Genomic DNA, 14,644 nt, shown 5'->3' with positions numbered 1-14,644 from the left:
GGTTCTGATGTGGCGGCACCGTGACAGTCTCGCCTCGCCCATGGCCCTGGAGTCTAGCTGACAATTGACTCCGTTCCAGTTCGACATGTGTCGACTGGAGCAGCTCTGCGTCCAGTACCTGGAAGCAGCCATCAATCAGCGGAATGTGCTGGTGGCGCTGGAGAACGCCAGCGCTCTCCAGCTCAACTACATCAAGGAGTTCTGCCTCAGGTCAGTCGCCGCTGGCTCGCAGCGGCCGGCGTCACTCGAAATTGGCTTAGTCGGGCGCTCGACCGGCGTGATGGTGCAGGACCATCAGTCGTGAGCCACAAACTCTGGTCACTGATGCTTTCATGAGTCTGCTTTTTTCACAAAATAATGTATCAACTCAACCAAATGTTATCTAATCAAATTTGTCGAGAATGTTTACCCGTCCCGATATCTCAGTTGGTTCGAGCCACTGTCTTGGTTCACCAACCCTCTGGTTCAAGTCGCTTTAATTGCTCGTTGTTCGGCCCGGACTGAGGTGACTTGCGGCTGGAGGCAGCGGCTGCGCTTAAGGTCAGGCGAGGTCGGAAGATGGAGCTATGTGTGTCAAGAATCACACGTCAAACTTTCACCGTGATATTATGCTGCTGAAGTGGACGTTCACTGTCGCGTATTTTGGTCAGGGCTCATGCAACAATCGCTGCGTCACGTGGGTTTTGATCCTCGAAATTTATCCAATTTAAAGGTTCAGATTGTATCTGAAAACACATTGGCTGAATAGCATCATATGGAATGGCAAAATGATATTGAAACGCGGATGAATAAAAAAGCGCTCAACTGAGTTAACGTGAGCCGCTCGAAGTTTACAAAATGGAGGCTTGGATCAAGTTCGAGTTGGATGCGTTTACTGTTGGCAGTACAAAAAATATGCCTCCGATGTTTGACCTGCCGACCTCATGTGATCGCCGATCAAAACAAAACGGTTTTCCAAGTTCCTTGGTGGAAGCACGGAAGCTATAAGTGGATAACTACTATCCAAAAGACACCAATGCCAAATACCAATATCAAAGTTGATGAAATGGATGCATATAAGCACGCGTAACTGCGGTTGGGAAAACAACTTTCGCTGATGGTTTAGCGATGAGGCGGCTTGACCAGCGCAAAATTTGAATTTTCGTTTCAAGCAGTTTTCACCCGCGTAAAATTTCAACTAAAGGTAGTCAATTTAAGTTAGTAGCAAAGATTCGTCGCAGTTACCGTGACCAACATTAAGGGCATGACCGGGAGGCTTTGAGTTCCTGCTCCTCGTTACCATATGTTCCATAATTCTCGAAATCAAGGCATCTACAGACCTGGAGTTCAAAGCCCCCACCACAATATCTTCGAACGAGCCGTAGATACGCCGTCTACCGTTGGCCAGTTTCAGCTCGTTCGAGAAGCTAACTGTTTGCGTGGCGACAATGTCAGGACAGCCGGAAAATCCGACAACGCCCATCGTACATTTCCTTAATATATTCTGAACGTTCTTTGATATCATGTCGTTGGTTCTTTGGCATGCAGAAAGGCATGCTATACAATTTTTATCGGGAATGCAGTTACCCTGCCTTCTAAGGAAGCAAACAAATGGTGAATGTAGTCTGTGGTGATCCCTCCTTGTGATCCCCCACCAGTTTTATTATTATCTAGAGCCTGCTCGAGCCTGAGTTCATACGAAGCGCGCAGTTGTTTTCCGGCAGAGGCCCTGTCCTACTCCTTGCATGCCCGCAGGGCTGGTCCGACCCGTGGCGAACACCGGTCTCAGCAGCCGCGACGTTGCCCTGGCAAAAGTCGTCTCCTTATGTCTTAAAACGCGAGAGAATTAGATAATTTATGTCTGTGTGCCTATCCCGGAAGACCTGTGATATGACAAGTTGTGACGTTTCTTGTTGTGACGGTCGCAACTGGTGAAAACTGGGCGCCGGCAAAGTTGGTGTGGCATTCGGATATTCACATATTCGGCAGAATCGATAACTCGGATCCCTTCCATTTCGTCGAAGCATTAGCTTGAGGCTGCACGACTAATGCCTGGTCACATATTGGGAAACCATAGTTGCGCACCTATTGCTTTGGCAGCTATCGGTTGCCGAAAACCCCGTCGGCCACAGGGCTACGTGCGAAAAGTATTTTTTCAATGGCTCGTTTCAAACCACAACCACACCGTTAGATAACATATTATTAGTAAGGTCGAGGTATAATTATATAATTAATATTGATCACACCCAACAACCGATAGAAATTACCGAAGGAGTCGACGCCTTGGATTTTTCTGATAATTTACTATGATGTATAACTGACGCCTGGTGACCTGGTGGCGAAATCAAAAGATCGCACGTCTAATGCAAAAATTAAACTTCAGCACGATGAACGATCAATGCCTGGTCACATGCTGGTACAATCATAGACTCGGACGTCACGGAGCAGTGCCGTCTGATTAAGACGGGACAACTCTGTCCTGCAAACGGCCGGCGTGTGCCCCAGTGCCAGGTGTGGATTCATTCCGTGCAGGGGTAGACGCGCACACGGTGTTCACCTGCTCCACTTGCGCGTGGCGACTTTGCTTCCCGCCTGACTGGCAGAGTAAGGTAGCATACCTGGTGCGTTCCATCACAGGCCGTTCAACGTGCTTTTGCCAACGTATAGCGCGATTTGACCCTTATCAGCGTAGAAATACCGCGTCAAATCAGTTCTTTGCAGTTTGACTACTCAAGTCTTCCAATCAAACAGTGCAGATGTTTTAGCCGCGCCTCAGTTGATCCGTTTTTTGATCGCCAAGCGTCCCTAGTCGCAACTCCTAGCCGAATGTAAACGGATGTAACCAGCTGTGAGAAGCTATTTGAGTCGGTGGTAATTCACCCTGATGATGTCAGCTATCATGCCCGCCCAAAACCAAACCAACGGGAATCGAAACAACCTTATATTGGTCGAGTATCAGGTATATTCTGGATTGATGAATGGGGAAACTTGTTCTTCTCTCAGGGATTCGCGAACAATGCGGCGAAGACCCCAATGCGAAGCCGCGACATAAGCGTATCGATACCGCACGCCAACATCAAGTACAACACATCTCGGCTAATGAATGCACGCCACCATCGCCTGGCCCCAAGCCCGTGCGACGGCTGGCCGGCGTCAGCACATTAACATGGTGCCGTAACGCCAACATCAAACCGCGCCAATATGGAACAAAATTATGAAGATCAACGTCGTGGACGTTCGAGGCGAAGGATCCCTGAACTGGAGATCGCGTTACCCCACCGCACCGGCGCACCATTGCATTCCTTAGCTTGCCAACTCATCACCATCACGCGGCGCGTCCTGGGACCCGTGCCGTAGCCTCTGCCGGCCCCCGCTCGGCCAGGGGATGACGCGTGGACGCTGGGTGGGATACACCGTTTCAGCAGCGGAGCGTCTTGGTGATGGCACGGCCGGTCACGGTCGGCGGCGGCTGGCTGGCGGACTCAGTCGCGACCCCCCGCAGCGGGCAGTATTTCAGGGTGTGCGCCCAGTCGCCGGACGCGCCGCACGTGGGACACGTGTACACCCGCAGGATCGGGCAACGCACCACGCTGTTGTCGTCCTGCAACAGGCGTCACACTCGTCTGCGGGTGCATGCATCCGTTGGCTGGCACGGACAAGAACGCGACGGCCGCCTAAGCTATCCTCCGTTGTCGATGTCGCGTCTTCTACAGCTCAGCTGGAGTTTTTCCGCTTTCAACCTATATTAACGGAACAGTGACCTCTGAATCAGCTTCCAATACGAGTCCGCCAAAACAGGCAGTGACGGGAGATAGTGTGGAGATGGGGGTAGCCCGCATGCCCCTACCTGGCACCAATCAGTCAGCAGCGCTTACCTTCAGCACGTGGCCCCTGTACACGTAGGGCATCTCGTTGTTGTTCTTGCAGAACACGCAGTGCTTGGGCGCCTTGGCCCGGCGGCGAGGCGTCTGCGCCCTGCAGCGCACTGCGGGCGGGCTCGGCCCCGTCCGAGGCGGAGCGCCGGCTACTGGGCCGTAGCGGGCCGGTAGCGCACTGCGCCCCGGCTGTCCCATGTCGGGGCTCCTGCACAGGCTCAGCGGTGGAATGCAGCCTGGCCGTCCCATGTCGGGGCTCCTGCACACGCTCAGCGGCAGAATGCAGCCTGGCCGTCCCATGTCGGGGCTCCTGCACACGCTCAGCGGCGGAATGCAGCCTGACCGTCCCATGTCGGGGCTCCTGCACACGCTCAGCGGCGGACTGCTGCCTGGCCGTTCCATGTCGGGGCTCCTGCACACGCTCAGCGGCGGAATGCTGCTTGGTCGCTCCACATCGAGGCCTCCGCGCAGGCCCAGTGGCGGACTGCCGCGTGGCCGTCCCCTGTCGGGACCGCCGTACTGGGATGACAGGCTGCTGTCCAGGGGCAGCCAGCTGGGCGGCGGGCCGCCCCTCAGGTGCAGGCCGGCCAGCGACCGGGCCAGTTCGCCGGCGGCGGCTGCCGCCCGGCTGCACGTCCAGCCGCCGTCGCCGGGCACCAGCTCGCTCTCCACGCCGTTGCGCCGAAACTCGGCCAACACCTGGCCGATGTCTTCTGAGCCTGCGGGCGTACCGGGGGCGGTGGGTGGCGGTTATTGTGCCGCTAGCCGGTCACACTGCGGCTGCTGCTGACGGCGGGCGCTGCACGTCAAACCAAGCGCCGGTTTACGCCAACACGGCTCACTTTTTTCCCAACGTTGTGGCGCCCGGTTTTCAGGGCCCATACATAGTCCAAACAGGAAGTTTTCGCGTCCCGCCAGGTGCCCGGACCAATCTGTATGTGGAAGTTATCAATATTCTGGTGACCTGACGGCACCTTTATAGTTCCCTATACACGCAGCATTTATTATGAAAAATAACTGAAATATCCATACATATGAACAAACACATTCAAAATCCACTTCGTTAGAGGCGTTTTTAGTCCTTACTGACCACAGTTCTTAAAAGTTCTGTTATAAGGTTAATTCGTTCTCAACAACGTCGAACAATTCTTCCACCATATCCAAAACTTAGACTGCGGTATATTTTAACTGAAGGCAGTGACCAAGGTCAATCAGCACCGACCGTCACTCACGCATGTGAGATATGCTACATCATGCTACACCAGTCTAGTTCTACATCAGGGGGGGGGGGGGGCGGAGGTCCGGACCCCACCTCCCTCCGGAACTAAAAGGATCTTCAGTCATGCTTGGGAAAGGTCGAGCATTGCTGGCCTCACTTGTCTTCATGCAAGACCAAAATTACTTTGCGCAGTTGAACGCTTTTAAAGAGCATTAGCCTGACTGTCAGTCTGTTAGTTGCTTAACCAGGCAATGTAATATGAAAAACATTGTCACGTCACGGAGCGTTTCCGCGCCTATCTGTTACTATGGCCATGGACCGCAAAATTTGCGCCAACGCAAAAATACAGCATGGCCGCTTCCGAGACATTTCTGTACGACTACCCACATCGTACCTTATCTTCAAACTGTGCTGCGCGCGGTTTGTATTTCCATGGCAAGTCACACACTTGTCAAGTCGCCGGCCCTCCCGTCCGCCCCCTTGAGGGCCGCCTTCCGGCACGCGTGCTCCCCGCCTCAGGACAGTCGTCTGCGTGGTCGAGTCGACGGACGTATCCCAGGATGGCACACAATTAACTGCGCACCACATCCCCCTCAAGCACAAAACAATTAGTTACCACCATTAACATGACTATTGTGCCCACGTGCACAAACACTGAGAACATACTGGGTGGAAGAATCGGACTTGACGCAATGCTTTGAACAGTATGTTACCGCAGAGCCAGTAAGAGCCTTGAGCTACCCATTGAATCCGTCGAGCACCAGCATGGGCCATCATCTGTCCATCGCACGATCTCGCAGGAAACCCTCCGATCTCCCCAAAGCCGCCAGATCCGTGGGCTTCGGGCCCCTTACAGCCTACGGGGGGTCTATGTTTGCACATGCATGGTCCCCAATTGAGTTCCAGACATCAGCGGCGGTACACATGCAGCGTGTGTCCGGCGCGCACCACCAGTATCCGAAGCTAGAAACTCAGCGAACTTAAATCAGTAGCTATTCTACGGGAAGGAGTGAAGTTCGTAACAAACGGTGGCTGACGCATCGTTGCAATACATATTCAGGGGAAGAGCGTCGCAAGAAGTAACAAGAAGGGTTGGATAGCGAGCGCGGCAAACTCGACCACACACCAGGCAGTTCAAAAAGCACGTCGGTAAAGCGATGTGCCAAGGCAGATTCGACTCTCAGTTGAAGACGATGTTTCCAGTCCGAATTGATCTGCAAACTGCCGCATCGCCGCGTCGCGACGGAAATCTAGCCATCATCTGAAGCGCTGGAAAGATCGCCTAGTGATACGGAAGAGTCGCTTATCCGCAGCCTCGGAATATTTTCGTTTAATTCACAGGGCGCCGCAGAGGTTTACATTGGGACAGCAGCCAATGCATAATACATCCATCTGTGAGGATGCCGATGTGCAGACCCATTCCGGAATTACAACCTTCAAATTCGTCCCTCGAAACGTAGTATACGCACGGCGACTCCTGTTCGGTTAAGTTTGATTCATTGCGTCGTCTCAACGCACCCGAACCTGGAAATATTAGTTATTTACGGACGGCTGCGCCGGGTGAACGTACCATTAGGCACAATGCCACAACTGTTTGCTACCGCGCGTCACATTATACCTCACCCTGAAGGGGGGGGGGGGGGGGGGGAAGTCGACGCCACCACGTGAGGCTTCCGGAGGATACCTCTCCGGCACGTCGTGCAAACGCTCCGAAAATCTCCGTGGCCTATGGGGCATCCCTTGCGCAGCTGTCATATTGCGCGTTTTGCCGATTCTTCACTGTTAACACATCATCCATCACCGGGCCGGCGCACACGCTAGCCGGTGGCACGGTGGCAGGCCCGCGTTCAAAGCCCGATAACGGATGGTTCTCAGCGGGCGGCCTTGTGGTCCACCGTTGCTAAACAAATATGATGGCACCGTGGCACTTCAGGAAAAACTAAGAGGTGTTGGGTTCGAAACGGGGGTCAGCAGTTTAGCTCAACAGTTTATCTTAACACGGCCAACCATTGTTCTCTGGGAGTGTTTAACTTTCAGTCGAAATCGATGAAACTGTGGGACATAGATATCAACATGCGCGCACACAGTTAAAAAGCCTTAAAAACAAAACAACGGCGCACGGCGACGCAGCTGACGTCGGCCACGCAGCGGCCAATGGGCACACGACGATGATGGAGCATCTGGAAGCGGCACCTTTGAACGCTTGTTGCTAATCAGCGTTTTAGGGCGCGCCGACTGCACAGGTCATATTTCGCCCATAACGTTGTCATTTAGTTACGAGGTGAATATATGGCGCGGAATCCATTTTTGAATGAAATGAAGTCGGCCATCTTCAAGAAGTTGCGAGTGATTACCAAGAATGTCACTTAGCGTAAGGGAGGTAGCATTTCGCCGAAAGTAAAGCAAACGCTCCCGGGCGAAACGTGGACATAGTTTAACTACGTGGTCTACGGTCAGAAAAGCAGGGCAACGAGGGCATCGGGGTCTCTCACCACCACACAACGAATACCGGTGGGTTTCGCGCGTATGGCCTTTGAACGCTTTGACAGCAAAAGGAATGGATTAGCAATTGCCGTGCCGCGCACTAATACTGGAATCTGACGATAAAACTGAAAGAATAACGGTACAACCTCGACACCTCGAAATTGCGAAGCAATTGTCCAGGCTGATTTCTCCGAAAATACAGCCAGTGAATTCGAAACAAGGCCTTAGAAGCCTCTTAGAACGCTGAAATACCGCACCAGAAAGGAAGAAGTCGCCAAGGTGAGACAATCCTACAGAACTATGGCGCAATGCTCCACCCGTCACAGCTATCGCCACACAACAGTGTGGGTCACAGTTACCCGTGCTACCGCATCCTACGAACAGCCCTGACCTCACTCCTAGAGACTAACAGGCTACTTACTAAATAACCACGAGAACACCCTTCATCTGATCACGAAGACAAGCTGGTCAGCCTGGCAGTTGCCAGGCTGATCTGTGGGCGCCAATCGGTCCGGGACTCCTCCCCAGGCTTCTTCGCTCACGGGACTCGGTAATTTTTTACTTTGGTACCTGTATGGCCGACGGAGGGAAGAGCTACGCTAGCTGCAGGGTTTCGAGTATTGTCGTCCGGGGGAAAAGCTGTGAGGCATCGGCTGACATTGTGACGTCACTGAAAATGGTTTTGCATCGATCGGGATGGGGGTCCTTTCGGGCCGACTGAAGGCCATAAGGCTTTTGAATGTGACATGTCACTGGTATTCGGCTGGGTATGTGACGTCACGGGTCGTGAGTTTGCAAGGCTCTTTTGGGTCCACCGAATGCCGTAATGCATCAGCTGGCCATGTGTCGTCACTGTTATTCGATTAAACATCAGGCCTCGACCGACCTCGGCGACCGGCCTCGTTCCATCTTTACTTTTCGTACCTGACTGCTGCAAGCATTTGCGTGCCGCATAAAGGTTTGACCGAATCACCTCAATGTGTGACGTCCCTAATCATCACTTCATACGGGTGCACTTAGGCCCCACGACCACGGTGTGTCATGGTCTACGAAGTATCACCGGATAGCGTGACGCCACTGGTATTCGAATAAATACTGAGCGCAACAGGCCGTGCTTTATTTTTACCTTTGTATCTGACTACTGCAAGCATTGGCGTGCTGGATGAAAGCTGCCGAACCACCTGAGTGTGTGACGTCACTGGTCACGAGTTTCACCGGTGCCTTTCGGCCAACTGAAGACCACAAGGTGTCAGCTAACGACGTCACTGCTATACGACCGATTGTAAGACGTCAATGGTCGTGGGTTTCCACGTGTCCTCTAGGACCGACGAAATGCCGTAAGGCATCAGCTGGCGATATGACGTCACTGGTATTTGGCTGAACATCAGCCAACAGGTCATGCTCCATTTATACCTTTCGTACATGTCTGCTGCAAGTATTGGCGGATTTTTGCGGCCAACTGAAGGCCATAAAGCATCAGCTAGCGATGTGACGTCACTGGCATTCGACCGTGCGTGTCGCTGGTCATGAGATTTTACGGCCTCTTTTGGGCCGACGAAAGGTCATACGGCACTGACTGACGATGTGACGTCACTGGTATTCGAATGAACTTCGGGCGCGACAGGCCATGTTCCACCTTTATCTTTGGTACCTGTCCATTGCAAGCATTGCCGTGGAAGGCTCTGCCAAATTACCTGAGTGTGTACGTCACTGACCATTAATTTGTATACTCTTCTGAACCTACTATAGGCCACAAAGCATCAGCTGACGATATGATGACACTAGGTCTCGACTAGACATCATGCGCAACAGGCCATGCTCTATCTAAGCCATGTTTCGTCTGTACCTTTCGCACCTATCTACTGCAAGTATTCGCGCGACACATAGGGGCTCTGCCGAATTACCTGAGCGTGTGGTGTAACTAGTCATGAGTTTACGCGGGTTTACTCTGGCTGACCGAAGGACATCAAGCATCAGCTGACGATATGACGTCACTGGTATTCGACTATACTCCAGGCGCGACAGGCCATGTTCCATCTCTACCTTTCGTACCTGTCTCTTGGAAGTATTGGCGTGCTGAATGAAGGCTCTGTCGAGTCTCCTGAGTAAGTAACGTCACTGGTCAAGAGCTTTTTACGGGACCTTTTGTACCCCCAAACGGTATAATGTATCAGCTGACGATATGACGTCACTGATGTCCGACTTAACATCAGGCGCGACAGGCCATGTTCTATCTTTACCTTTCGTACCCGTCTATTACAAGTACTGACGTGCTGAATGAAGGCTCTGTCGAGTCTCCTGGGTGTGTAACGTTACTGGTCATGAGTTTTTTCTGGCTCCTTGGAACCCTCTATAGGGAAAAATGCATCAGTTGACGACGTGATGCCAATGGTGTTTGACTTAACATGAGGCGTAACAGGTCATGTTCCATCTTTGCCTTTCGTACCTGTAAAGTATTGGTGCGTTAAATGATGGCTCTGCCGAGTCACTTGAGTGTGCGACGTCACTGGTCATGAATTTTTACGACTATTTTTGGCTGAGCGAAAGCCATAAGGCATCAGCTAACGAAATGACTTCACTGGTAGTCCACTGAGTGTGTGACGTCACTGGTCATGAGCTTTTACGGGCCTTTTTTGGCCGAGTTCAGGCCATTAGGCATCAGATAACGTTATGGCGTCACTTGTATTCGAATTAACATCAATTGCAATAAGCCATGTTTCATCTTTACCTTTCGCATCTGCCTACTGCAGGTATTCGTGCGCTACAAAAAGGCTCTGTCGATTCGCCTGAGCGTGTGGTGTAACTGGTCATGAGTTTGTGCAGGTTTACTCGGGCTGACTGAAGGACATCAAGCATCAGCTGACGATATGACGTCACTGGTAATCGACTAAACTCCAGACGAATCATCTGAGTGGGTGACGTCGCTGGTCATGAGTTTATACGGATTCACTTGGGCCGCCCAAGGCCACAAAGCAACACCTCCCGTGAAGCATCACAGGATGATATGTCGTCACTGTTATTCGACTTAACATCAGGTCCAACATGCCACGTACTTTCTTTACCTTTCGTACCTGTCTATTAAAGGTATTGACGTGCTGAATAAAGGCTCCGTCGAATCTCCTGAGTTTGTGACGTCACTGGTCACGAGTTTTTATGGGCTCTTTTGAACCCATTATAGGTTGTAATGCATCGGCTGACGGCATGACGTTACTGGTGCTCGACTAAACATCAGGCGCAACAGGTCATGTTCCATATTTGCCTTTCGTACCTGGCTGCTGCAAATATTCGCGTGCTATATGAAGGCTCCGCCGAATCACCGAGTACGTGACGTCACTGATCATCAGTTGGTAGGAGGTCACTTGGCCACCTATGGCTACGAAATTCCGCAGCAGAGGCGGGAGATGCACCATAGTTAAGCACACTAATTTTATTGTGCGCACCATTAAGTAGCAGCTTCAAACGCAACGGGCTGTTTCAACGACTAAAATTTTGAACAAACGTAAACACAAAACAAAGGTGATCCCAGCCCACAAACCGACGTATATGCAAAGCTATTCCGCCCGACATCACAGGATGCGCCCCTGAGCAGCTACGGTCCGGAATGCCCTGATGGCTAAATAATAAAGGGCGCCGCCTAGCGGTCATAAGTCTGGGCCACAGACCGAATATCAGTGACGTCATATGGTCAGATGATGCTTGATGTCCTTCCGTCAGTCCGAGTAAGCCCGCGTAAACTCATGACCAGTTACACCACATGCTCAGGTGATTCGGCAGAGCCTTTATGTAGCGCGCGAATACTTGCAGTATAGAGGTGCGAAAGGCAAAGATGGAACATGGCCTGTTGCGCCTGAGATTAAGTCAAACACCAGTGACGTCATATCGTCAACTGATGTCTTGTACCCTATAGGTACAAAAAAGCGGCCCATAAAGGACTCATGACCAGTGACATTACACACTCAGGAGATTTCACAGAGCTTTCCTTACGCATGTCAATGCTTACAATAGACAGGTACGAAAGATAAAGACGAACATGGTCTGTCGCGCCTGGTCTTAAGTTGAATACCAGTGACGTCACATCGCCAGATGATGCTTGATGTCCATCAGTCAGCCCGAGTAAACCCGCGTAAACTCATAACCAGTCACGCCACACGCTCAGGTGATTGGGCAGAGCCTTTATGTGGCGCGCGAATACTTGCAGTAGATAGGTGCTGAAGGTAAAGATGAAACTTGACATATTGTACCTGATGCTTAATTGAATACCAATGACGCCATATCGTTGCCTGATGCCTAATGGCCTTAAGTCGGCCGAAAAAGGCCCGGGAAAACTCATGACCAATGGCGTCACACACTTAGTGGATTACCAGTGACGACACATCATTAGATGATGCCTTATGGCTTTCACTCGGCCAACAATAGCCTGTAAAAACTCATGACGACGCACTCAGGTGATTCGACAGAGCCATCATTAGGCTCGCCGATACTTTAACAGGTGCGAAAGGCAAAGATGGAACATGACATGTTGTGCCTGATGTTAAGTCGAACACCAGTGACATCATATCGTCAGCTGAAGCATTATACCATATAGGGGGTTGAAAAGAGCCCGTAAGAGCTCTCGACCATTGACGTCATATAACACGCGAATGCTTGCAGTAGGCAGGTACGAAAGGTAAAGATGGAACATGGCCTGTTGCGCTTGATGTTGAGTCGAATACCAGTGACGTCATATCATCCCGCGATGCTTCACAGGATATGATGCTTTGTTGCATTGGGGTGCCCAAGTGAGCCTGTATGAACTCATGACCAGCGACGTCACGCACTCAGATGGTTCGGCACCACCTCGATATAGCGCGCGAATGCTTGCAGTGAACAGGTACGAAAGGCAAAGATAGAGCATGGCCTGTTGCGCATGACATCTAGACGAAAACCGGTGACGTCATATGGTCAGCTGATGTGGTGTGGCTTACGGTAGGTTCAAAGCAGTCTATATAAATTAATGGTTAGTGACGTTACACACTCAGGTAGTTCGGCAGAGCCTTCCTTCAGCATTCAAATGCTTGCAATGGACAGGTACCAAAGGTAAAGATGAAGCATGGCCTGTCCCGCCTGAATTTTATTCGGATACCAGTGACGTCACATCTTCAGTTAATGTCGTATGACCTTTCGTCGGCCCAAAAGAGGCCGTAAAATCTGATCACAAGTGACATCACACACAGTCGAATGCCAGTGACGTCACATCATTAGGTCATGCTTTACGGCTCTCAGTTGGCCCCCAAAGATCCATAAAAATGCATGACCAGTGACGTCACACACTCACGTGATTTGGTAGCTTTTATTCATCACGCCAGTGCTTGCGGTAGACAGGTACGAAGGTAAAAATGAAGCATGACCTGTTGCGACCAACATTTAGTCGAATATCAGTGACGTCACGATACCTGGTGATATTTCACGGAACATGATACACCGCGGCCGTGGGGCCTAAGTGCACTCGTATCAAGTGATGATTAGTGACGTCACGCATTCAGGTGATTCGGTCAAGCTTTTATTCGACACGCAAATGCTTGCAGCAGACAGGTACGAAAGGTAAAGATGGAATAAGGCCTGTTGCGCCTGATGTTTCATTGAATGCCAGCGACGACATATCGTCAGGTGATGCTTTACGGCATTCATTACACCCAAAAGATCCCTAAAGCCTCACAACCAGTGACGTCACACATCCAGTCGAATACCAGTGACATCATATCGCTAGCAAATGCCTTGTAGCATTCAGTTGGCCCAAAAGAACCCCGATCGATGGAAACCCATTTTCAGTGACGTCACTACGTCGGCTGATACCTGACAGCATTTCTCCATCACGGCAGTACAGGAACCCTGCAGCCAGCGTAGCTCTCCCCACCGTCGGCAATACAGGTACCCAAGTAAAAAAAAGCCCGGGACTCCGCAAAATTAGTGTCACGCTGGCAGAAATGTATCGCGATTCAGAGGACTATGGCCACAGGTAGGCGAGCATACCGATCAATCGACTATACAACACCATCATATTCATTTTATCAAGACGCTTAAATTCGTATGGACTAGCGCGGTGAATGTTCAACGATTGTGCCCGCCTTCGCCATGGGAACCGGATATACTCACATATGGTCAACCGCTCCATCCCACTGCTGAACCCCGCCACCGCCACCACCCGCACCCCGCAACATCTGATCACATACTGGCTCGCGTGGGAAGCAACTCGTTCCCACGAGGTAGCGGCGTGGACCGGCAAGACAGCGCAGGACGCAACCAATCAGGAAACAGGCCGGTTTCGCTGCCCGCATCCGATTGGCTGCCGCTGTGGACCGCCTCGGCGACGTCGCATGCTGTATCTTACAGGGCGACTCGGGTCTCGCTGAGCTGTGGGAATAAAGACGATGACGTTTCGCTGAGGACGTTGCGATGTTTTTGTATGCATTGTTGATGATATTGATGTGTTTGTAGGCGTACTTAGACCGCGAGTTCAGGCGTTAGATTCGCTCAACAATTCCGCTGTAGTCCGTAGGGGCAGCGCCACGGATTTTGACTGAGGGCAGGATTAACCAGTGGGCCTCCGGGCTAGAATGGGCAGTTTGGGCAGCATGGGCCTCCTGGGCAGTATGACATTCGAAGGGAGAGGTCCTGGAGGCTCGTGCTCCCTTATCGAATTGTGGCGTGCATCAATATCCATGTATAAGAATACCGACAGTCGAATATCCAGAATGATGGTCTTCTGACAAGTACGGATGTCCTCTTGATCCAGCGAAATGCCCCCGATCCAAAAGCAAGGCTTCCTGTGCTAGACAGGGGCATTCGGATGCATTGACAGGCCCCCTGATTCAGAATATCTCTGATCCACACAGGCGACCAAAGGGGGCTCATAAAGGGCTTCATGCCAAGTTTAAGTCCAATTGCAAACCCGGTACCATTTGTCACACTTGCGTTTTGAGTGATAGTGAATTTTGTCATGCTGAGAGAGGCTTCCTTCCACCATAAAATGCTTTCAAATATCCCTGAGAACCAGATGATATTGAGGCAGGTGTATCTTTATTGGCAGCGACCGAATGTTCCGCGCTAC

At 51.5% G+C, this 14,644-nt stretch overlaps 1 protein-coding gene across 2 annotated transcripts in view; it reads left to right on the top strand.

The window, feature by feature from the left end:
- Lztr1 (Leucine zipper like transcription regulator 1) overlaps positions 1 to 14,644 on the top strand; it is a 60,870-nt gene that overhangs the window by 16,524 nt on the left and 29,702 nt on the right. For both annotated transcript variants that reach the window (XM_037236311.1, XM_037236310.1), the window contains exon 11: positions 80 to 210. In XM_037236311.1, coding sequence (XP_037092206.1) covers positions 80 to 210 — 131 coding nt within the window. The remainder of the gene's footprint in view (positions 1 to 79; positions 211 to 14,644) is intronic.

This window comes from Pollicipes pollicipes, unplaced genomic scaffold, assembly GCF_011947565.3.
Source record: "Pollicipes pollicipes isolate AB1234 unplaced genomic scaffold, Ppol_2.1 Scaffold_7261;HRSCAF=8764_pilon_pilon_pilon, whole genome shotgun sequence".
Classification (NCBI taxonomy): Eukaryota; Metazoa; Arthropoda; class Thecostraca; order Pollicipedomorpha; family Pollicipedidae; genus Pollicipes; species Pollicipes pollicipes.
This window is presented reverse-complemented; position numbering and strand designations above follow the sequence as displayed.